The sequence below is a fragment of the Oncorhynchus mykiss genome, chromosome 3 (assembly GCF_057628025.1).
Source record: "Oncorhynchus mykiss isolate SJ-2025 chromosome 3, ASM5762802v1, whole genome shotgun sequence".
Taxonomy (NCBI): Eukaryota; Metazoa; Chordata; class Actinopteri; order Salmoniformes; family Salmonidae; genus Oncorhynchus; species Oncorhynchus mykiss.
This window is the reverse complement of record NC_143024.1, coordinates 97,176,647-97,202,624: the sequence shown is the minus strand read 5'-3', so window position 1 is coordinate 97,202,624 and position 25,978 is coordinate 97,176,647. Positions and strand designations below refer to the sequence as shown.

Sequence of the window (25,978 nt, the reverse complement as noted above, 5' to 3'; positions counted from 1 at the left end):
TCACTAGCTGTTTGGGAACGGGTAGGTCTACATTCTAGCTGTTTGGGAACGGGTAGGTCTACATCACTAGCAGAGCTGTTTGGGAACGGGTAGGTCTACATCACTAGCTGTTTGGGAACGGGTAGGTCTACATCACTAGCAGAGCTGTTTGGGAACGGGTAGGTCTACATCACTAGCTGTTTGGGAACGGGTAGGTCTACATTCTAGCTGTTTGGGAACGGGTAAGTCTACATCACTAGCAGAGCTGTTTGGGAACGGGTAGGTCTACATCACTAGCTGTTTGGGAATGGGTAGGTCTACATTCTAGCTGTTTGGGAACAGGTAGGTCTACATTCTAGCTGTTTGGGAACAGGTAGGTCTACATTCTAGCTGTTTGGGAACGGGTAGGTCTACATTCTAGCTGTTTGGGAACGGGTAGGTCTACATTCTAGCTGTTTGGGAACGGGTAGGTCTACATTCTAGCTGTTTGGGAACGGGTAGGTCTACATCACTAGCTGTTTGGGAACGGGTAGGTCTACATTCTAGCTGTTTGGGAACGGGTAGGTCTACATTCTAGCTGTTTGGGAACGGGTAGGTCTACATTCTAGCTGTTTGGGAACGGGTAGGTCTACATTCTAGCTGTTTGGGAACGGGTAGGTCTACATCACTAGCTGTTTGGGAACAGGTAGGTCTACATTCTAGCTGTTTGGGAACGGGTAGGTCTACATTCTAGCTGTTTGGGAACGGGTAGGTCTACATTCTAGCTGTTTGGGAACGGGTAGGTCTACATTCTAGCTGTTTGGGAACGGGTAGGTCTACATTCTAGCTGTTTGGGAACGGGTAGGTCTACATCACTAGCTGTTTGGGAACAGGTAGGTCTACATTCTAGCTGTTTGGGAACGGGTAGGTCTACATTCTAGCTGTTTGGGAATGGGTAGGTCTACATTCTAGCTGTTTGGGAACGGGTAGGTCTACATTCTAGCTGTTTGGGAACGGGTAGGTCTACATTCTAGCTGTTTGGGAACGGGTAGGTCTACATTCTAGCTGTTTGGGAACGGGTAGGTCTACATCACTAGCTGTTTGGGAACAGGTAGGTCTACATTCTAGCTGTTTGGGAACGGGTAGGTCTACATTCTAGCTGTTTGGGAACGGGTAGGTCTACATTCTAGCTGTTTGGGAACGGGTAGGTCTACATTCTAGCTGTTTGGGAACGGGTAGGTCTACATTCTAGCTGTTTGGGAACGGGTAGGTCTACATCACTAGCTGTTTGGGAACAGGTAGGTCTACATTCTAGCTGTTTGGGAACGGGTAGGTCTACATTCTAGCTGTTTGGGAACGGGTAGGTCTACATTCTAGCTGTTTGGGAACGGGTAGGTCTACATTCTAGCTGTTTGGGAACGGGTAGGTCTACATTCTAGCTGTTTGGGAACGGGTAGGTCTACATTCTAGCTGTTTGGGAACGGGTAGGTCTACATTCTAGCTGTTTGGGAACGGGTAGGTCTACATCACTAGCTGTTTGGGAACAGGTAGGTCTACATTCTAGCTGTTTGGGAACGGGTAGGTCTACATTCTAGCTGTTTGGGAACGGGTAGGTCTACATTCTAGCTGTTTGGGAACGGGTAGGTCTACATTCTAGCTGTTTGGGAACGGGTAGGTCTACATTCTAGCTGTTTGGGAACGGGTAGGTCTACATTCTAGCTGTTTGGGAACGGGTAGGTCTACATTCTAGCTGTTTGGGAACGGGTAGGTCTACATTCTAGCTGTTTGGGAACGGGTAGGAATGTGATTCAAATCTCATAACTACTAGTTTGTCACCTCATTAATGCTTAGTTTCAGATGGGTTCTAAACTACTTGTTATCTCTTTCTTAACTACAGGGCTGGAAACAATATTGTGATCATATCAGTTGTGTAGAACACTCCATGGGAGATTCAGTATTGGGCAAAGGTCTGTTCTCTCTTCAACGACTCTCTCCAGAAACCTATAAGGGGGCACCATATGTAGGAGAGAGGCAGGTTGTTAATAGGCAAACGGAGGAGTTTGATCTCCTCAATGGCCTCCGGGTGGGACCTCCCGGCAGCTAGCGCGGCAGTGTTTTAATAATCCACACCCCCTTTGAGTCCTCAAAGGAGAAAAGCATGCTCACGTTTTAAAACCATACACTACTCATCCTTTAATCTAGAAAATGTCTCGCACACCTTGCTGCTTTTATTTGTATGTCTTTACACGTGTTTTGGGATTCCTCCTATGTAAACGGAATTTGCCTCATGCCATGTTAGTGGAGAAAGAGGATTGTTTCATACAAGCGCATGTATTTCCTCTCCTCGGTTACCTTTGACCTTTTTCAAAAGGAGGAGAGTACGGAGTGCGTAAGGAGTCACGCAAAACCAGTTGAGTATATCCCCATATAACTGACCCTCTTTATCCTCTGCAGCACTGAGGAGCCTGATGCCAAGAAGGCCAAAGTTGACGAGGAGGAAGACTTTAACCTGGCTGACATCACAGAGGGAAGCATCACACAGGTGAGAGTAGGCCAGAGGACTTAACATGGGATCTGGAATTATTGAAAGTACACTATCATATACAGTACCAATCAAAAGTTTGGACACACCTACTCATTCAACGTTTTTTCTTCATTTTTTAAATATTTTCTACATTGTAGAATAATAGTGAAGACATCAACTATGAAATAACACATGGAATCATGTAGTAACCAAAAAAGTGTTAAATCAAAATATATATTATATTTGAGATTCTTCAAAGTAGCCACCCTTTACCTTGATGAGACCTTTGCACACTCTTGGCATTCTCTCAACCAGCTTCACCTGGAATGCTTTTCCAACAATCTTGAAGGAGTTCCCACATATGCTGAGCACTGGTTTGTTGCTTTTCCTTAACCTCTTATGGCTGCATCCCTTGTTCTCAATTTCCGCCTGAAGACATACCCTAATCTAACTGCCTGTAGCTCAGCCCCAGAGGCAAGGATATGCATATTATTGGTATCATTTGAATGGGAACATTCTGAAGTTTGTGGAAATGTTAATTGAATGTAGGAGAATATAACACAGTAGTTCTGGTGGAAGGAAAGAGAAAGAAAGAGCATACGTTTTCTGTTTTCTATTGTTGTAGCATCTTTCACATGTACTAGAATAGGATGCTGTATATAATTTTGATGGATAACACAAGAGGGCAACTGTAGGTGTGCAAAGTTTCAGACTGATAACTTCAGGAATGGGTGAGCTACGTGACATTTAGCATGAAGTCACTCAGGTGTCCCACACAAGTTGCCCAAATGTACCCAAGTGGCCGAATTGGTGAAATAACCTATAACTATATACAACATATCAAAAAGCAATTCTAACACACACACACACACAAAAAAAGCAAAAAAAAGTTTTTAAAAATATTAGAAAATACGTATTTTTAAAAAAACAGTACACCTTTTGGAAGTCCTCTACACAATATTTTGCTGCCTGTGCCATGTCCCATAGCAGTCTCTTTCTGATGTAAAGCAGAGGCAAACTGAACAAGTGGTGCCGTTCATGCGACACATAACACAACGACGCCTCCATGCTGTGCCCTTTTGGCCCTGAGGCCTGCAGTAATGAACTGTGGCATATGAACACCACTGGGGGCAGAGGTAGAGCGGGCAGCTTGGCACCGGGGGCTCCCAGTCAGAGTCGCTATCACTGTGAAAGAAAACATTAAAAAAATATTTGTATTGTATGAGCCTTTTATCATCACATAAAATAAACAGATATGTATTGTATAGAGCAGAGGGAACAGTCACTAAGGTGAAGTGCTGTTCCATTCAACTCCAGGCATTGTTATGGGCCTGCCCTCCCCCGAAAAGCACCCAATGGCTATTTCATATGGAAATGGAGAGGAGTAGCAGGCGCAGTGGCCATGTGTGTGTTTGCTGTTCTACTCCATTCCATTTGAATAAAAACATTTAAAATATATATATCTGACATGGAATATATATAAAAAACACACATATTGGGGCAAAGGGGTATTTAGTCAGCCACCAATTGTCCAAGTTCTCCCACTTAAAAAGATGAGAGAGGCCTGTAATTTTCATCATAGGTACACTTCAACTATGATAGACAAAATTAAGGGAAAAGAATCCAGAAAATCACATTGTAGGATTTTTTTATGAATTTATTTGCAAATTATGGTGGAAAATAAGTATTTGGTCACCTACAAACAAGCAAGATTTCCTGGCTCTCACAGACCTGTAACTTCTTCTTTAAGAGGCTCCTCTGTCCTCCACTCGTTACCTGTATTAATGGCACCTGTTTGAACTTGTTATCAGTATAAAAGACCTGTCCACAACCTCAAACAGTCACACTCCAAACTCCACTATGGCCGAGACCAAAGAGCTGTCAAAGAACACCAGAAACAAAATTGTAGACCTGCACCAGGCTGGGAAGACTGAATCTGCAATAGGTAAGCAGCTTGGTTTGAAGAAATCAACTGTGGGAGCAATTATTATGAAATGGAAGACATACAAGACCACTGATAATCTCCCTCGATCTGGGGCTCCACGCAAGATCTCATCCCGTGGGGTCAAAAACTTGTGTTTGGAGGACAAAGAATGCTGAGTTGCATCCAAAGAACACCATACCTACTGTGAAGCATGGGGGTGGAAACATCATGCTTCGGGGCTGTTTTTCTGCAAATGGACCAGGACGACTGATCCGTGTAAAGGAAAGAATGAATGGGGCCATGTATCGTGAGATGTTCAGTGAAAACCTCCTTCCATCAGCAAGGGCATTGAAGATGAAACGTGGCTGGGTCTTTCAGCATGACAATGATCCCAAACACACTGCCCGGGCAACGAAGGAGTGGCTTCGTAAGAAGCATTTCAAGGTCCTGGAGTGGCCTAGCCAGTCTCCAGAGCTCAACCCCATAGAAAATCTTTGGAGGGAGTTGAAAGTCCGTGTTGCCCAGCAACAGCCTCAAAACATCACTGCTCTAGAGGAGATCTGCATGGAGGAATGGGCCAAAATACCAGCAACAGTGTGTGAAAACCTTGTGAAGACTTACAGAAAACGTTTGACCTCTGTCATTGCCAACAGGGTATATAGGGTATATAACAAAGTATTGAGATAAACTTTTGTTATTGACCAAATACTTATTTTCCACCATAATTTGCAAATAAATTCATTAAAAATCCTACGTTTTTTTCTAATTTTGTCTGTCATAGTTGAAGTGTACCTATGATGAAAATTACAGGCCTCTCATATTTTTAAGTGGGAGAACTTGCACAATTGGTGGCTGACTAAATACTTTTTTGCCCCACTGTATATCATATTAGGTCCAAGATCCAAGATCTTAGGTCCAAGATCGCATAGCAGTTCAGACGTCTTTTGTCCTCGTCTTGTCGTGTCCTGTATATATATATATATATTTACAACTTTTTTCACATACATTTTATTTTTATTTTCCATCAACTCATCTTCTAAACACTCTCCTGCAACCAGCCTCACCAATTTATATTTATAAAAAAGTATTATTTACCTCAGATCTGCAATCCTTCAGGAAGCTAGCCAGAAACTCCAGGAGGCTGGCCAGAAACTAGCCAGAAGCTAGCCAGGAGCTAGCCCAGAAGCTAATCAGAAGCTAACCACGGTTTGTGGTCATCGGCTGTCCTTTAGTTCGAAAATCTATCGAAAATCTATCGCCAGTTTTGGACGGCGCGGCTCGGAACGGAACATACCGGACCAATTTTTCTCTCCATGTCCCTGGATTTCAACTGCTCTCTGGACATTCATACCCGGATCTCACAGCTAGCTAGCTGCTATCCGTGTGACAGTCGGCTTTCGTCGATTCCGGAGCAAACATCGATTGTTCCGGTGCTAGCCAGCTCCGTCAATCACGCCTGAGTTCCATCATTCACTCCTGGGCTGCAGTCACCTATCCGGACCCGTTTCACTGCCTACGCGGAGCCCCACCGGGCCTTCACAACCGGACTGCCGACGTTATCTACCTGAAGGAGATCCGGCTGGCTCCTCTGTCGCGACGTTACCGGAACGCCCATCTGCGGCCCGCTAACCGTTAGCTGTCTTTCCGGCTGCTATCTGAATAGACAATCGGACAATTTATTTATTTGAATTATTATGTTTTCTTCTCGGGCCTCTATAACTATATCTATTGTTCTTATTTTTGTTGTTGTTGTGTGATTTGGATTAATCCCCTCTACCACACGGAACCCCACTAATCTACTGACCGAACGCAAGAGGTGGCTAACAACAGACTCCATCCTATGCTAGCTTGCTACCGGTTGGCTTGGCTAGCTGTCTAAATCGCCGTGACCCTAAACCAACCTCTCCACTCACTGGACCCTTTTGATCACTCGACTAAGCATGCCTCTCCTTAATGTCAATATGTCTTGTCCATTGCTGTTCTGGTTAGTGTTTATTGGCTTATTTCACTGTAGAGCCTCTAGTCCTGCTCACTATACCTTATCCAACCTATTAGTTCCACCACCCACACATGCAATGACATCTCCTGATTTCAATGATGTTTCTAGAGACAATATCTCTCTCTTCATCACTCAATACCTAGGTTTACCTCCACTGTATTCACATCCTACCTTACCTTTGTCTGTACATTATACCTTGATGCTATTTTATCGCCCCCAGAAACCTCCTTTTACTCTCTGTTCCAGACGTTCTAGACGACCAATTCTTATTGCTTTTAGTCGCACCCTTATTCTACTCCTCCTATGTTCCTCTGGCGATGTAGAGGTGAATCCAGGCCCTGCAGTGCCTAGCTCCACTCCTATTCCCCAGGCGCTCTCTTTTGACGACTTCTGTAACCGTAATAGCCTTGGTTTCATGCATGTTAACATTAGAAGCCTCCTCCCTAAGTTTGTTCTATTCACTGCTTTAGCACACTCTGCCAACCCGGATGTTCTAGCTGTGTCTGAATCCTGGCTTAGGAAGACCACCAAAAATTCAGACATTTTAATTCCAAACTACAACATTTTCAGACAAGATAGAACTGCCAAAGGGGGCGGTGTTGCAATTTACTGCAAAGATAGCCTGCAGAGTTCTGTCCTACTATCCAGGTCTGTACCCAAACAATTTGAACTTCTACTTTTAAAAATCCACCTTTCTAAAAACAAGTCTCTCACCGTTGCCGCCTGCTATAGACCACCCTCTGCCCCCAGCTGTGCTCTGGACACCATATGTGAACTGATTGCCCCCCATCTATCTTCAGAGCTCGTGCTGCTAGGCGACCTAAACTGGAACATGCTTAACACCCCAGCCATCCTACAATCTAAACTTGATGCCCTCAATCTCACACAAATTATCAATGAACCTACCAGGTACCTCCCCAAAGCCTTAAACACTGGCACCCTCATAGATATCATCCTAACCAACTTCCCCTCTAAATACACCTCTGCTGTCTTCAACCAAGATCTCAGCGATCACTGCCTCATTGCCTGCATCCGTAATGGGTCAGCGGTCAAACGACCTCCTCTCATCACTGTAAAACGCTCCCTGAAACACTTCAGCGAGCAGGCCTTTCTAATCGACCTGGCCGGGGTATCCTGGAAGGATATTGACCTCATCCCGTCAGTAGAGGATGCCTGGATATTTTTTTAAAATGCCTTCCTAACCATCTTAAATAAACATGCCCCATTCAAGAAATTTAGAACCAGGAACAGATATAGCCCTTGGTTCTCCCCAGACCTGACTGCCCTTAATCAACACAAAAACGTCCTATGGCGTTCTGCATTAGCATCGAACAGCCCCCGTGATATGCAGCTGTTCAGGGAAGCTAGAAACCATTATACACAGGCAGTTAGAAAAGCCAAGGCTAGCTTTTTCAAGCAGAAATTTGCTTCTTGCAACACTAACTCAAAAAAGTTCTGGGACACTGTAAAGTCCATGGAGAATAAGAACACCTCCTCCCAGCTGCCCACTGCACTGAAGATAGGAAACACTGTCACCACTGATAAATCCACCATAATTGAAAATTTCAATAAGCATTTTTCTACTGCTGGCCATGCTTTCCACCTGGCTACTCCTACCCCTGTCAACAGCACTGCACCCCCAACAGCAACTCGCCCAAGCCTTCCCCATTTCTCCTTCTCCCAAATCCATTCAGCTGATGTTCTGAAAGAGCTGCAAAATCTGGACCCCTACAAATCAGCCGGGCTAGACAATCTGGACCCTTTCTTTCTAAAATTATCTGCCGAAATTGTTGCCACCCCTATTACTAGCCTGTTCAACCTCTCTTTCGTGTCGTCTGAGATTCCCAAAGATTGGAAAGCAGCTGCGGTCATCCCCCTCTTCAAAGGGGGGGACACTCTTGACCCAAACTGCTACAGACCTATATCTATCCTACCATGCCTTTCTAAGGTCTTCGAAAGCCAAGTCAACAAACAGATTACCGACCATTTTGAATCTCACCATACCTTCTCTGCTATGCAATCTGGTTTCAGAGCTGGTCATGGGTGCACCTCAGCCACGCTCAAGGTCCTAAACGATATCTTAACCGCCATCGATAAGAAACATTACTGTGCAGCCGTATTCATTGATCTGGCCAAGGCTTTCGACTCTGTCAATCACCACATCCTCATCGGCAGACTCAACAGCCTTGGTTTCTCAAATGATTGCCTCGCCTGGTTCACCAACTACTTCTCTGATAGAGTTCAGTGTGTCAAATCTGAGGGTCTGTTGTCCGGACCTCTGGCAGTCTCTATGGGGGTGCCACAGGGTTCAATTCTTGGACCGACTCTCTTCTCTGTATACATCAATGAGGTCGCTCTTGCTGCTGGTGAGTCTCTGATCCACCTCTACGCAGACGACACCATTCTGTATACTTCCGGCCCTTCTTTGGACACTGTGTTAACAACCCTCCAGGCAAGCTTCAATGCCATACAACTCTCCTTCCGTGGCCTCCAACTGCTCTTAAATACAAGTAAAACTAAATGCATGCTCTTCAACCGATCACTACCTGCACCTACCCGCCTGTCCAACATCACTACTCTGGACGGCTCTGACTTAGAATACGTGGACAACTACAAATACTTAGGTGTCTGGTTAGACTGTAAACTCTCCTTCCAGACCCATATCAAACATCTCCAATCCAAAGTTAAATCTAGAATTGGCTTCCTATTTCGCAACAAAGCATCCTTCACTCATGCTGCCAAACATACCCTTGTAAAACTGACCATCCTACCAATCCTCGACTTTGGCGATGTAATTTACAAAATAGCCTCCAATACCCTACTCAACAAACTGGATGCAGTCTATCACAGTGCAATCCGTTTTGTCACCAAAGCCCCATATACTACCCACCATTGCGACCTGTACGCTCTCGTTGGCTGGCCCTCGCTTCATACTCGTCGCCAAACCCACTGGCTCCATGTCATCTACAAGACCCTGCTAGGTAAAGTCCCCCCTTATCTCAGCTCGCTGGTCACCATAGCATCTCCCACCTGTAGCACACGCTCCAGCAGGTATATCTCTCTAGTCACCCCCAAAACCAATTCTTTCTTTGGCCGCCTCTCTTTCCAGTTCTCTGCTGCCAATGACTGGAACGAACTACAAAAATCTCTGAAACTGGAAACACTTATCTCCCTCACTAGCTTTAAGCACCAACTGTCAGAGCAGCTCACAGATTACTGCACCTGTACATAGCCCACATATAATTTAGCCCTATCAACTACCTCTTTCCCAACTGTATTTAATTAATTTATTTATTTTGCTCCTTTGCACCCCATTATTTTTATTTCTACTTTGCACATTCTTCCATTGCAAAACTACCATTCCAGTGTTTTACTTGCTATATTGTATTTACCTTGCCACCAAGGCCTTTTTTTGCCTTTACCTCCCTTCTCACCTCATTTGCTCACATTGTATATAGACTTGTTTATACTTTATTATTGACTGTATGTTTGTTTTACTCCATGTGTAACTCTGTGTTGTTGTATCTGTCGAACTGCTTTGCTTTATCTTGGCCAGGTCGCAATTGTAAATGAGAACTTGTTCTCAACTTGCCTACCTGGTTAAATAAAGGTAAAATAAAATAAAAAAAAAATATATAATTTACCTGTGTGTTCCTCTACCAGGTGGGCAGTGTAGATCCAGCACGGGATTTCCGCACTCTGATTCGCCAGAAGAGTCTTCCGTTTGGAGAGGGTGAGATGATTGTCTGGTTCTACTCTCTCCTTCTCAAACAAGTCTCATGGCCCACGGTTTTTGCCTAGCCTGGTCCCAGATCTGTTTGTACAGTCTTGGCAGCTCTTATGGTCATTGGCAAGATGACCATGAGGGGGTATCCTACCAATCAGGTGTTCTATACTGTATGTTTACTCTTGAGTTCAACTCAGGATAACTAGTCATATGAATGTGGCTCACCTTTTAGCCAGGTACATTTCTATAGCAAGGAATCCTTCATAACTAACCTGCTCCAGGGCAGGCTAACTCAGGGCTAACTCCACTATCCTGCATTCAGAACTAACGTGCTCCAGGGCAGGCTAACTCAGGGCTAACTCCACTATCCTGCATTCAGAACTAACCTGCTCCAGGGCAGGCTAACTCAGGGCTAACTCCACTATCCTGCATTCAGAACTAACGTGCTCCAGGGCAGGCTAACTCAGGGCTAACTCCACTATCCTGCATTCAGAACTAACCTGCTCCAGGGCAGGCTAACTCCACTATCCTGCATTCAGAACTAACCTGCTCCAGGGCAGGCTAACTCCACTATCCTGCATTCAGAACTAACCTGCTTCAGGGCAGGCTAACACAGGGCTAACGTGCTCCAGGGCAGGCTAACTCAGGGCTAACTCCACTATCCTGCGTTCAGAACTAACCTGCTCCGGGGCAGGCTAACTCAGGGCTAACTCCATTTATCTTGAATGAAGTGTCTTAGCTGTGAGTTGAGGACCAATGAAATCAGATTCCTTCCCTCACAAAGATTGCGGAAGAGAACTAGGAAGAGAACTAGATTTGTCAGTTTATTTTTTATTTTTTATAATAAGTTAAAATACTTTAGCAATGACAGAATGCATTTGAAACTTAACTCACAGTAAACCTTTGTTTGACAAATACAATTGTGATTAATATTTTATGGATAGGAGTGGGAAAAGGTCCCCCTGCATTGATAAGCACACCAAAGACGGCATTAACGAGAAGTAATACAATAGAGACGCCACTTCTAAAAGCTCATTTCACAGCCTGCTGATATATTTTCCTTCATTTTGGGTGGCAGGTAGCTTAGTGGTTAGAGCCTAGTGGTTAGAGTGTTGGGCCAGTAATCAGCAGGTAGCCTAGTGGTTAGAGCGTTGGGCCAGTAACCAGCAGGTAGTCTAGTGGTTAGAGCGTTGGGCCAGTAACCAGCGGGTGGCCTAGTAGTTAGAGCGTTGGGCCAGTAACCAGCAGGTAGCCTAGTGGTTAGAGCGTTGGGGCAGTAATCAGCAGGTAGTCTAGTGGTTAGAGTGTTGGGCCAATAACCAGCAGGTAGCCTAGTGGTTAGAGTGTTGGGCCAGTAACCAGCAGTTGGCCTAGTGGTTAGAGCGTTGGGCCAGTAACCAGCAGGTGGCCTAGTGGTTAGAGCGTTGGGCCAGTAAACAGTAGGTAGTCTAGTGGTTAGAGCGTTGGGCCAGTAACTGAAAGGTTAGCTGGATCGAATCCCGAATCCTGACAAGGTACAAATCTGTCATTCTACCCATGAACAAGGCATTTAACCCACTGTTCCTAGGCTGTCATTGTAAATATGAATTTGTTCTTAACTGACTTGCCTAGTAAAAATAAAGATTAAAATGTAATTTTAACTGAAGCTGGCTAGCTTTAGATAACCCTGAGTAGATCTAGCTTGCTTGGTAGGATACCCCTCTGGCTAGCGTTTGACCTGTCATGACCCCATCCTGACCCGCTGTCTTCCTGACATCTTCCTGACCCCATGTCTGTATGTGTCCTCCAGTGTGTCAACAGCTGACTGGCAGGATAGAGCAGTTGCTTGGCAACAAGAACATGAACTACTACATAAAGTGCATCCCCTGTATCCAGACCTTCAGAGAGCAGTCTGTTCAGGTGACCATTCAATACAACAGTTTTACATGTCAGTAGCCTGTGAACAGGTTTTACATGTCAGTAGCCTGTGAACAGGTTTTACATGTCAGTAGCCTGTGAACAGGTTTTACATGTCAGTAGCCTGTGAACAGGTTTTACATGTCAGTAGCCTGTGAACAGGTTTTACATGTCAGTAGCCTGTGAACAGGTTTTACATGTCAGTAGCCTGTGAACAGGTTTTACATGTCAGTAGCCTGTGAACAGGTTTTACATGTCAGTAGCCTGTGAACAGGTTTTACAGTGAATGTTTAACAAACATTCTTCATCATTATACAGAGACAGGGTAGAATTCTGTTAGATATAGTCCTATCATTACTTTAAATCTAATCATCATTTAGTCATTATACATCAAATTCATAACAGTAATGTGGATCTCCTATGGTAGGTAATGTGGATCTCCTATTGTAACTCTTTCTTCAGGTTGGGAATGCTGATCACTACAACAGCTACATCCAGTCTCTGAAGACCAGTATTCCTGTTAGAGGCCTTCAGGAATTCTGGGACATGCTAGTCCAAGGTACAATAGCAGGCCTCATGTTAACGCTCTTTATTAAAGCCGCGTTCTGTGAGCAGGTTATTAATTGTGGTATTGATTAACAGATGCCCTGACCCTAATCAACAAGGACGAAGTTGAAGGGAGCACGTTCTCGAGTCATGATGCCAAGCAGGTACAGGAGAACCAGCTAACTACCTTCCTCCGGGGTGACCAGGCGTTAGAATGGTTCATTTGAAATTAACAGACCCACAAAAATATAAAGGCAACATGTAAAGTGTTGGTATCATGAGCTGAAATAAAAGATCCCAGAAATGTTCCATACACACAAAAAGCATATTTCGCTCAAATTTTGTGCACAAATTTGTTTACATCCCTGTTAGTGAGCATTTCTCCTTCGCCAAGATAATCCATCCACCTGACAGATGTGGCATATCAAGGAAGTTGATTAAACAGCGTGATCATTACACACCTTGTGTGTATAATAGGCCACTCTAAAAAGTACAATGCCACAGATGTCTCAAGTTTTGAGGGAGTGTGCAATTGGCATGCTTACTGCAAGAATGTCCAACAGCTGTTGCCGGATAAATTGATGTTAATTTCTCTACCGTAAGCCACCTCCAACGTCATTTTAGAGTATTTGGCCTCACCCGCAGACCACGTGTTACCACGCCAGCCCAGGATCTCCACATCCTGCTTCCTCACCTGTGGGATTGTCTGAAGGGGGGCGCTGAGGAGTATTTTTTTGTCTGTGGGGAAAACTGGCTAGACCTAATTGGCTAGACCTGCCTCCCTAGCGGGTGAGCTTATGCCATCCCAGGCCCACCCATGGCTACACCCCTGCCCAGTCATGTAAAATCCATAGATTAGGGCCTAATGAATTGATTTCAATTGACTGATTTCCTTATATGAACTGTAACTCAGTAAAGTCTTTGAAATTGTTGCGTGTATATTTTTGGACAGTATATCTGAGTGGTTGTAAAATGACTGACGAGAAGTTGTCCAGTCCTATTTCCTGATTGAAGCCTGACTCTGTCCTTAGTTCCTGACTGCAGGGGAGAAGAAAGAGGAGGTAGTAGCAGCTGTGGTGGACGATACAGGAGATGTGGACGACTTGGTGAGTGTTAATCTTTTGTGTTTACATTTTCAGGGAGAAAGTGTGTTTGGGGGGGTTGGCGGCTACACATCTACAAGATCAACAGTTGTATATGTGACTTCTCTACCGTGGTTTATCTCCTATCCCTACAGCTGGACATGATGTGAGGTAGAAGACGGTGGGGTTGAGGTGTGGAGGATGAAGGAAACATGACCAAACAGATTCAACTGTCCATCATCTGCCACCTGGAGTTAACAGCATACTTTGGGATTTTGAGCATTTATTGACTTCCCCAGAGTCGGATGAATACCATGTGGATGCCGTTTTTATGTCTCTGCATTTAGTAGGTAGGAAGTCAGAGGTCATGCTAGCTGATATCATATACAGAGCATCCGGAAAATATTCAGACCCCTTGACTTTTTCCACATTTTGTTACGTTAGGCTTATTCTAAAATGGATTATATTGTTGTCTTTCCTCATCAATATACACCCCATAATGACATCACAATACCCCATAATGACATCACAATACCCCATAATGACATCACAATACCCCCTTAATGACATCACAATACCCCATAATGACATCACAATACCCCATAATGACATCACAATACCCCATAATGACAAAGCGAAAAAAGGTTTTTAGAAATTTTGGTAAATGTATTAAAAATAAAAACGTATTGCATTTACGTAAGTATTCAGTACTTTGTTGAAGCACCTTTGGCAGCCATTACAGCCTTGACTCAAATTGTAGTCACATGCGCCGAATACAACAGGTGTGTAGACCTTACAGTGAAATGCTTACTTACAAGCCCTTAACCAACAATGCAGATTTAATTTTAAAAAAGCCAATTTTTTGTATTTTTTTTTATAAATTACAAAATAATTAAAGAGCAGCAATAAAATATCAATAGCGAAGCTATATACAGGGGGTTCCGGTACAGAGTCGATGTGCGGGGGCACTGGTTAGTCGTGGTAATTGGGGTAATATGTACATGTAGGTAAAGTTATTAAAGTGACTATGCATAGATAATAAACAGAATAGCAGCAGTGTAAAATAGGGGGGGGGGGGGCAATGCAAATAGTCTGGGTAGCCATTTGATTAGCTGTTCAGGAGTCTTATGGCTTGGGGTTGAAGCTGTTTAGAAGCCATTTGGACCTAGACTTGGCGCTCCGGTACCACTTGCCATGCGCTAGCAGAGAGAACAGTCTATGACTAGGGTGACTGGAATCTTTGACGATTTTTGGGCCTTCCTCTGACACCGCCTGGTATAGAGATCCTGGATGGCAGGAAGCTTGGCCCCAGTGATGTACTGGGCCGTACACACTACCCTCTGTGCCTTGCGGCCAGAGGCTGAGCAGTTACCGTACCAGGCAGTGATTTGTGCAGCTGTCAAACCTTTTGAGGATCTTAGGACCCATGCCAAATCTTTTCAGTCTCCTGAGGGGGAATCGCTTTTGGGTATGAGGCTAAAAGCATGGCACACCTGTCTTTGGGGAGTTTCTCCCATTCTTCTCTGCAGATCCTCTCAACTCTGTCAGGTTGGATGGAGAGCATTGCTGCACAGCTATTTTCAGGTCTCTCCAGAGACTTGTCCTGAAGCCACTCCTGCGTTGTCTTGGCTGTGTGCTTAGGGTCATTGCCCTGTTGGAAGAGGAACCTTCGCCCCAGTCTGAGGTCCTGAGCAGGTTTTCATCAAGGATCTCTCTCTGTACTTTGCAATGTTCATCTTTCTCTCGATCCTGACTAGTCTCCAAGTCATCCCCACAGCATGATGCTGCCACCACCATGCTTCACCGTAGGGATGGTGCCAGGTTTCCTCCAGACGTGACACTTGGCATTCAGGCCAAAGTGGTCAATCTTGGTTTCATCAGACCAGAGAATCTTGTTTCTCATGGTCTGAGAGTCCTTTAGGTTCCCTTTAGCAAACTCTAAGCGGGCTGTCATGTGCCTTTTACTGAAGAGTGGCTTCCAGCTGGCCACTCTACCATAAAGGCCTGATTGGTGGAATTCTGCAGAGATGGTTGTCCTTCTGGAAGGTTCTCCCAACTCCACAGAGGAACGCTGGAGCTCTTTCAGAATGACCATCGGGTTGTTAGTCACCTCCCTGACCAAGGCCCTTCCCCCCGATTGCTCAGTTTGGCCGGACGGCCAGCTCTAGGAAGAGTCTTTGTGGTTCCAAACTTCTTCCATTTAAGAATGATGGAGGCCACTGTGTTCTTGGGGACCTTCAATACTGCAGACATTTATTGGTACCCTTCCCCAGATCTGTGCCTCGACACAATCCTCCTGTGTGAAACTTGATTTGTTTCTTCAATCAAGTTGTAGAAACATCTCAAGGATGGTCAATGGAAACAGGATGCACCTGAGCTCAATTTAGAGTCTCATAGCAAAGGGTCTGAATACTTATAATAATAATAATACGTTTTTTCCGTTTTTATGTTTAATACGTTTGCAAAAATGTCTAAACCTATTTCCGCTTTGACGTTATTGGGTGTAGATTGCTGAGAATGGTTATTTATTTAATCTATTGTAGAATAAGGCTAACGTAACAAAATGTGTAAAGTCGAGGGGTCTGAATACTTTCCGAAGACACTGTACTTCCTGTCCATTGTCCTGACTCTAGTTAGCAACTTCCTTCAAACTGCACACAGACATGAACCCCTGGACACCATTTTTATCTGACTGTGGGGAAGTAGATAACTGGCTTCATTGTCAAAATCCCAACGTATCCCTTTAACCTGTACATTACAGTAGCACTCTCTCTGTCCAGATAGTCTACATGTAGACTCACTATACAGGTACTGAAACCATTTCTCAGTAGTGACTGAACAATGGTTGAGGTGGTTTGTTGATCGAGATAGATGCATCGCTGAAGAAATGCGACATTGGAGCAGTACGTAAAAATTCGTCTCTGTATGGCTCTGCTTTGTCAACTTGGTTTAAATGCTTTGTCTCTGTATGGCTCTGCTTTGTCAACTTGGTTTAAATGCTTTGTCTCTGTATGGCTCTGCTTTGTCAACTTGGTTTAAATGCTTTGTCTCTGTATGGCTCTGCTTTGTCAACTTGGTTTAAATGCTTTGTCTCTGTATGGCTCTGCTTTGTCAACTTGGTTTAAATGCTTTGTCTCTGTATGGCTCTGCTTTGTCAACTTGGTTTAAATGCTTTGTCTCTGTATGGCTCTGCTTTGTCAACTTGGTTTAAATGCTTTGTCTCTGTATGGCTCTGCTTTGTCAACTTGGTTTAAATGCTTTGTCTCTGTATGGCTCTGCTTTGTCAACTTGGTTTAAATGCTTTGTCTCTGTATGGCTCTGCTTTGTCAACTTGGTTTAAATGCTTTGTCTCTGTATGGCTCTGCTTTGTCAACTTGGTTTAAGTGATTTGTCAACTTGGTTTAAATGCTTTGTCTCTGTATGGCTCTGCTTTGTCAACTTGGTTTAAATGCTTTGTCAACTTGGTTTAAATGCTTTGTCTCTGTATGGCTCTGCTTTGTCAACTTGGTTTAAGTGATTTGTCTGAACTTGTGTCTATACGTCTACGTAGAATTCTCTCAAGTTAATAAAATTGTTGTCTTTTTCTTTATAAGATCTGAACCAGTGTTGTAACTGACCCACTATGACACTAGTGCTCTACTGTCCCACTGGCTTTCTGAACAGTACTTACTTTGTTTAAAGAATGTATTAAATAAATGTATCACATTTATACATTAATACATTATTCAGCAAAATCCACCAGAACACAAACATCACAGAATTAGCTTAAAGAGCATGAAGCCTAAATTCAATCAGATGAAGTATTAACTGGTTAGGCGGCCGCGTGGATGATGTTTTGAAGGGAGAACTGTGCGGGAACCGTCAAATCGGTGAGCAGCTGCTCTTTGTCACGAAGCCACACCCACCCAATTGTTAGAAATTCAGAAAATTAAGGCTACTTAGAAGTAATGAAGCTCAAATTCAAACATCATTCAAGGAAATAATGATTGGAAACAATAATTGAGATGATCACATCTCACATTCCAGTGTTTCAACTTGAAGGCTGCATGGGATTTCTCAATGAAACATACTTCCTCACTTCATGGTCTTATTTTCATGGACAGATTTTGGGTGTAGTAAACCCTCTCGCCTCTTACATTTTCGTCTAACCTTGTATGTGTGAAATAGGACAACCACCAATTTTTTTTAACCCCCCTTTCCTAACCTTAACCTTATTCTCTTAACCTGCGGTGAAAGTTCTCCTTAACCTGGTACAAAAAAGTCAGATCTGGTCATAGCTCTATCGAAGTGGCCTGTTTTTTAGGTAATCTCGGATGGCCCGTACAGTGCATTCGGAAGGTATTCAGACCCCTTGACTTTTTCCACAATTTGTAACGTCACAGCCTTATTCTAAAATCACCCCAAAATCTATGTGGAGAGCTCAAATTCAAGCCCCCTTGGGTGATGCTATAGAGTTACATTAAAGTGCCCATCCAAGAAGACTCAAGGTCATTGGCCACAGATAAAAGTTTGTCAAATCACGTTATATCTACCGTAGCTTTGATTGGACTGATCATGTCAACGTACTTTCAAAATCTTAGCTAGCAGTCATCATCATCGAATCAAGTCGACAATCTACTGGAAAATCCTTTTCAATCCTTGTCATATGAAGAGAAATTATAGATAAAACTTATCAGTGCTCATCGGCCATTGGACATAAACGTTACACAAGTTAGAAATTGCAAATTCAACAATGAGTGGCTTGGAACTAAACAGTGGCTAACTGTAAGCAATGCAAAGCAATCACTAGCCTGCTATTCAGTCGAGTGGGTGTGTGGTCCCAAATCTGGGTTTAAGGGTCTCTTTTCCAGGCTTAAAAGGAGAAACGTTCAACATTGGCCATGCTGTCAATCCAGCATGACTTCTGACACTTTCAGAACAACTGGAAACTCAGAACTGGGAAATTTCAGACTTCAGTGACTTCAAGAAAACTGGGAACTATGGGAAAATACGTTTTGAACAAGTCGGGAATTCAAACCTCTTTCAAGAGCTCCGACCTAAAGATCACGAACTTCATGATTCAACCTTGGTTTTCTCTGAGTTCCCTGTTGTCTTGAATGCACCATAAATCCAGAGAATGCCAGACATTGATGACAAAATGTGCCCACAAGAACAACTGCTGCGCCACCTTCCTGTTCAAGTGAGCACAGCACAAGGTGAGTCCAAAAATGTATTGTATGCTGCTGCATAAATGATGTAATATGCCAGTGCATTGTGGTAAATGGTGAAATAGGTATAGCCAGTTATAATTGTAACGGCCTAGCAGATAAGAAAAGATGAACAATATTTACCTGGCTCAAAGAGAAGGAATTATTAACAGGAAACTCAATCAACAATTTTAGATGATGATATGTGAAAAATGGACTGGGGGGGTGAAATATACTTCTCCCATTGGCAAAGAAACTCAAAAGGGGTGATGGTATTAATTAACCGTCATTTTGATCCTAATGTGCAAATTGTCCAAACAGATCATCGAGGTAGGTAGATGGATGATTTTAAATGTGTTATTGGACCATAAACAGATTTGGCTCATTAACCTTACAGACCAAATAATGATGATCCACGCTTCTGTCGTGTCTTTACTATCATTAAATGAAGACGTTTTCGTTTTTATCAAAGATTCTCTGTAATTAGTATCACGCAATCAAATTGATTAATTATGTAACTGTAATTAATTAGGAAGTCGGGGGACCAAGGAAAATATTCAGATTACAAAGTTATAATTTCCTAAAATAACTTTTCAGATATTTTCATATCTGATCAATTAGTCTTCGAATTAATGAATGATTTACTTTACCTCACGTTAGTCTCATTCCAAACATCGTAAATTGTTGGTTATCTGCACGAACCCAGTCTTCACTATGAGTCATCCATACATCAATTGTCTTAAACCATTTATTAATTACTAATTAAGTAATTCACCGAAATGCATAAACAAACAAACAAGGTAAATAGGGTTACAAGAAATTATAGGGGAATTTGCCCTAGTGGGCTAAACCGGCATGGCAGCTTGTTAGACTTAGTTATCTTTGTTTTCTTTATTTCGGTTAGGCCAGGGTGTGACATGAGTGATTTATGTGTTTTGTCTTGTCTAGGGGTTTTTGTAGATTTATGGGGTTGTGTTCTTTTAGGTGTCTAGGTAAGTATATGGTTGCCTGGATTGGTTCTCAATCAGAGGCAGGTGTTTATCGTTGTCTCTGATTGGGAACCATATTTAGGCAGCCATATTCTTTGGGTATTTTGTGGGTGATTGTTTCCTGTCTTTGTGTTTTCTGCACCAGTTAGGACTGTTTCGGTTTTCACGTTTATTGTTTTGTAGTTAGTTCATGTTAAGTGTCTCTTATTAAAGAACCATGAACTATAACCACTCTGCGTTTTGGTCCGCCTCTCCTTCCCAGGAAGAAAGCCGTGACAGAACCACCCACCACAACAGGACCAAGCGGCGGGCGTGTTGAAAAGCAGCAGCAGCAGCAGCAGCAGCAGCAACAACAGCAAGAGAAGCAGAATCTGGACTATACGACTTGGGAAGAGATGGAGAGTGCCGGAGCCCGCCTGGGATTCGCTGGAGCAGTGCGAGGAGGGTTATAGGAGAATGGAGTTGGAGAAACGAGCACGGCGGCACGGTAGGAAGCACGAGAGTCAGCCCCTAAAATGTCTTGGGGGGGTGGCACACAGGAAGTATGGCGAAGCCAGGTAGGAGACCTGCGCCAACTTCCTGTGCTTACCGGAGAGCGAGAGAGACCGGGCAGGCACCGTGTTATGCTGTGGAGCGCACGGTGTCCCCAGTACGGGTGCATAGCCCGGTGCGGTACATACCAGCTCCTCGTATCGCCAGAGCCGCAGGGTCTCCCGTCTGTCCAGAGCCGCCAGAGTCTCCCGTCTGTCCAGAGCCGCCAGAGTCTCCCGTCTGTCCAGAGCCGCCAGAGTCTCCCGTCTGTCCAGAGCCGCCAGAGTCTCCCGTCTGTCCAGAGCCGCCAGAGTCTCCCGTCTGTCCAGAGCCGCCAGAGTCTCCCGTCTGTCCAGAGCCGCCAGAGTCTCCCGTCTGTCCAGAGCCACCAGAGTCTCCCGTCTGTCCAGAGCCGCCAGAGTCTCCCGTCTGTCCAGAGTCTCCCGTCTGTCCAGAGTCTCCCGTCTGTCCAGAGTCTCCCGTCTGTCCAGAGTCTCCCGTCTGTCCAGAGTCTCCCGTCTGTCCAGAGTCTCCCGTCTGTCCAGAGTCTCCCGTCTGTCCAGAGTCTCCCGTCTGTCCAGAGCCGCCAGAGTGTCCCGTCTGTCCAGAGCCGCCAGAGTGTCCCGTCTGTCCAGAGCCGCCAGAGTGTCCCGTCTGTCCAGAGCCGCCAGAGTCTCCCGTCTGTCAGCCAGGATCCGCCAGAGCCCCCAGTCAGCCAGGATCCGCCAGAGTCGCCATTCAGCCAGGATCCGCCAGAGTCGCCATTCAGCCAGGATCCGCCAGAGTCGCCATTCAGCCAGGATCCGCCAGAGCCGCCATTCAGCCAGGATCCGCCAGAGCCGCCATTCAGCCAGGATCCGCCAGAGCCGCCATTCAGCCAGGATCCGCCAGAGCCGCCATTCAGCCAGGATCCGCCAGAGCCGCCATTCAGCCAGGATCCGCCAGAGCCGCCATTCAGCCAGAAGCTGCCAGAGCCGTCAATCAGCCTGAGCTACCTCTCAGTCCTGAGGGGAAGTAGGGGTCAACTGAGATGAGACGCTACAAAGTTGATACTTATAACAATTGAAATGCTAATCCTTTGCACATGAACGCTCACCCATTCGGGAACAATTGCAATCAATATATTTACGCTCAGTGTGTCGTCAGGGTCTTTGTTGAAAAGTTTTTTTTCTGTTGGAGAGTTTTGTCCATCTCTCTGTCTTGGTTAGAGGGGATAGTTCAGAGCGACATTCATTCATGTTGTTGTAGATAGATGTTCCGGCAGTTGTCGTTCTTCGCGTTCAATAATACCGAATTCCTAGCTGCAGACTAGTAATTAATATCAAAGACTTGTTCTTATTCTGTCGGAATCGATAGTCTAAGAGTTTAACCACGTGGTATGGTTAAAAGATTCAGCAATGGTCTGCATCCTTTGTACTCCCATGATTGAGAGAAACATGGTCGGTCTGGTAATCATTTCTCAAAGTTGGGTTTTATTCGGAATTGCAGAAAAGGGCTGTCCCAGGATGCCTGACCCTAACTGGGCTCTGATTTAGTTAACTCTAATTCCCTTTCTGAGTTTTCCTTCATTAAACAGTCCAAAATCACATTGTAAACTTGTGTAAACAGTATCATACTCACTCATTCATATTATACAACAATTAGATGTAAACCTCATATCTGAGGCTGTTATATAAACAGTGTAATGGTAATTATGGTAATGAGAATTATGGTAATGTGGCCACACCGTCTCCCATGAGCTTCCCCAAGTTGTAACAAACGGACCAGTTCGTAGCTGGAATCTTCACCGATCTTTTATACTTTCTCCGGAACATGAAATTTGTTCAGACCTCGAGTTCTGTGAGGTGGAAGAAATTCCTTTATTCTCAATGAAACTTCACTCTATCTCTATACTGTGTGGCCATGAGGAGATCCTCAGGAATTTACGACCTCTCTCTGACCACTGCAGCGTAGTTGAAGTAGGAAAGGGGGAGGCAGGGAGAGGGGGATGGGGCTTGCTTTACCCAAAGAGGGCAACGTCATGACACTTATTTGAAAATATATATAATGCAATTAAAGCCTTTAAATCCGGGAAAACTCCAGGGCTGGATGGCATACCAGTTGAGGTATAGCAAACATATTTAGATGTACTCAGAGGACCATTATTAGCATGTTTTAACCATTAGCACGTTTTAACCACTTATCAGATACTTAACAAGAAGGTCTGATTTCATTGTTACTGGAACAGGACCCAAGTGGTATATATAAATATCCAGTCCATGTAAAAATTGGAGGCCCCTTACACTTCAGTGTTGTGAAGCAAAATGTATAGCGCATAGAATTAAAAAGGCATTGTCGGACATTGTTCATTCTAAACAGACAGATTTTTTACATGGATAATACATTGGAGATAATATAAGACAAGTACTGGAAACACTAGCCGATTTTGAAAAGGCTTTTGATGTAGTACGACTGGAGTTTAAATATAAATCCCTGGAACATTTCAATTTTGGAGAATCTCCTATGAAATGGGTTAAATCGTGTATAGTAACACTAAAATAGTAAATAATGGCTACTTCTCACAAAAAGTTTTCAACTGTCAAGAGGAGTAAAACAAGGTTGTCCACGATCGGAATATCTATTTATTATGGCCATCGAAATGTTAGCCATTAAAATTAGATAAAACAATAATATCAAGGGATTAGAAATCCAGGGCTTAAAAACAACGGTGTCATTGTACGCTGACGACTCATGTTTTCTTTTAAATCAACAACTTGAATCCCTCCATAGCCTCATAGAGGATCTAGATACTTTTTCTAAACTCTCTGGAAATTGTAATCAGTGTTCTCTGTATGTACAGTGCCTTGCGAAAGTATTCGGCCCCCTTGAACTTTGCGACCTTTTGCCACATTTCAGGTTTCAAACATAAAGATATAAAACTGTATTTTTTTGTGAAGAATCAACAACAAGTGGGACACAATCATGAAGTGGAACGACATTTATTGGATATTTCAAACTTTTTTAACAAATCAACAACTGAAAAATTGGGCGTGCAAAATTATTCAGCCCCCTTAAGTTAATACTTTGTAGCGACACCTTTTGCTGCGATTACGGCTGTAAGTCGCTTGGGGTATGTCTCTATCAGTTTTGCACATCGAGAGACTGACATTTTTTCCCATTCCTCCTTGCAAAACAGCTCGAGCTCAGTGAGGTTGGATGGAGAGCATTTGTGAACAGCAGTTTTCAGTTCTTTCCACAGATTCTCGATTGGATTCAGGTCTGGACTTTGACTTGGCCATTCTAACACCTGGATATGTTTATTTTTGAACCATTCCATTGTAGATTTTGCTTTATGTTTTGGATCATTGTCTTGTTGGAAGACAAATCTCCATCCCAGTCTCAGGTCTTTTGCAGACTCCATCAGGTTTTCTTCCAGAATGGTCCTGTATTTGGCTCCATCCATCTTCCCATCAATTTTAACCATCTTCCCTGTCCCTGCTGAAGAAAAGCAGGCCCAAACCATGATGCTGCCACCACCATGTTTGACAGTGGGGATGGTGTGTTCAGGCTGATGAGCTGTGTTGCTTTTACGCCAAACATAACGTTTTGTATTGTTGCCAAAAAGTTCAATTTTGGTTTCATCTGACCAGAGCACCTTCTTCCACATGTTTGGTGTGTCTCCCCGGTGGCTTGTGGCAAACTTTAAACAACACTTTTTATGGATATCTTTAAGAAATGGCTTTCTTCTTGCCACTCTTCCTTAAAGGCCAGATTTGTGCAATATACAACTGATTGTTGTCCTATGGACAGAGTCTCCCACCTCAGCTGTAGATCTCTGCAGTTCATCCAGAGTGATCATGGGCCTCTTGGCTGCATCTCTGATCAGTCTTCTCCTTGTATGAGCTGAAAGTTTAGAGGGACGGCAGGTCTTGGTAGATTTGCAGTGGTCTGATACTCCTTCCATTTCAATATTATCGCTTGCACAGTGCTCCTTGGGATGTTTAAAGCTTGGGAAATCTTTTTGTATCCAAATCCGGCTTTAAACTTCTTCACAACAGAATCTCGGACCTGCCTGGTGTGTTCCTTGTTCTTCATGATGCTCTCTGCACTTTTAACGGACCTCTGAGACTATCACAGTGCAGGTGCATTTATACGGAGACTTGATTACACACAGGTGGATTGTATTTATCATCTTAGTCATTTAGGTCAACATTGGATCATTCAGAGATCCTCACTGAACTTCTGGAGAGAGTTTGCTGCACTGAAAGGGGCTGAATAATTTTGCACGCCCAATTTTTCAGTTTTTGATTTGTTAAAAAAGTTTGAAATATCCAATAAATGTCGTTCCACTTCATGATTGTGTCCCACTTGTTGTTGATTCTTCACAAAAAAATACAGTTTTATATCTTTATGTTTGAAGCCTGAAATGTGGCAAAAGGTCGCAAAGTTCAAGGGGGCCGAATACTTTCGCAAGGCACTGAATGTGTATTTATATGTATTTATATGTGTATGTATGCATACAGATCTACTGTCTCTATTATAATATGACAGACCAGCTAGACCTACTGTCTCTATTCAATTATGACAGACCAGCTAGGTCTACTGTCTCTATTGTATTTTGACAGACCAGCTAGATCTACTGTCTCTATTATATTATGACAGACCAGCTAGATCTATTGTCTCTATTATATTATGACAGACCAGCTAGATCCACTGTCTCTATTATATTATGACAGACCAGCTAGATCTACTGTCTCTATTGTATTATGACAGACCAGCTATATCTACTGTCTCTATTATAATATGACAGACCAGCTAGATCTACTGTCTCTATTATATTATGACAGACCAGATAGATCTACTGTTTCTATTGTATTATGACAGACCAGCTAAATCTACTGTCTCTATTATAATATGACAGACCAGCTAGATCTACTGTCTCTATTATATTATGACAGACCAGATAGATCTACTGTCTCTATTGTATTATGACAGACCAGCTAGATCTACTGTCTCTATTATAATATGACAGACCAGCTAGATCTACTGTCTTTATTATATTATGACAAACTAGCTAGATCTACTGTCTCTATTATGTTATGACAGACCAGCGAGAACTACTGTCTCTATTATATTATGAAAGACCAGCTAGATCTACTGTCACTTTAAATTATGTCAGACCAGCTAGATCTACTGTCTCTATTATATTATGACAGACCAGCTATATCTACTGTCTCTATTATATTATGACAGACCAGCTAGAACTAATGTCTCTATTATATTATGACAGACCAGCTGGATCTACTGTCTCTATTAAATTATGACAGAGCAGCTAGATCTACTGTCTTTATTATATTATGACAGATCAGCTAGATCTAATGTCTCTTTTATATAATGACAGTGCAGCTAAATCTACTGTCTCTATTATATTATGACAGACCAGCTAGATCTACTGTCTCTATTGTATTATGACAGACCAGCTAGATCTACTGTCTCTATGTCTCTATTATATTATGACAGACCAGCTAGATCTACTGTATCTATTCAATTATGAAATGACCAGCTAGATCTACTGTCTCTATTATAAGATGACAGACCAGCTAGATATACTGTCTCTATGTCTCTATTATATTATGA

At 43.4% G+C, this 25,978-nt stretch overlaps 1 protein-coding gene across 2 annotated transcripts in view; it reads left to right on the top strand.

Annotated features, from left to right (window-relative positions):
- Positions 1-17,248, top strand: part of LOC110520671 (X-ray repair complementing 5) — a 42,547-nt gene extending 25,299 nt beyond the window's left edge. Inside the window, exons 14-20 of one of the 2 annotated variants that reach the window (XR_016494891.1) lie at positions 2,413-2,500; positions 10,069-10,138; positions 11,922-12,031; positions 12,491-12,587; positions 12,671-12,738; positions 13,606-13,680; positions 13,812-14,567. Coding sequence is in view for 1 of the 2 variants with exons in the window: in XM_090230508.1 (XP_090086634.1) it covers positions 2,413-2,500; positions 10,069-10,138; positions 11,922-12,031; positions 12,491-12,587; positions 12,671-12,738; positions 13,606-13,680; positions 13,812-13,826 (523 nt within the window). In the remaining variant the exon portion in view is untranslated. Of the gene's footprint in view, positions 1-2,412; positions 2,501-10,068; positions 10,139-11,921; positions 12,032-12,490; positions 12,588-12,670; positions 12,739-13,605; positions 13,681-13,811 lie in introns of both variants that reach the window. The other variant, XM_090230508.1, reaches the window with a different exon arrangement.
- Positions 17,249-25,978: the final 8,730 nt, after the last annotated feature.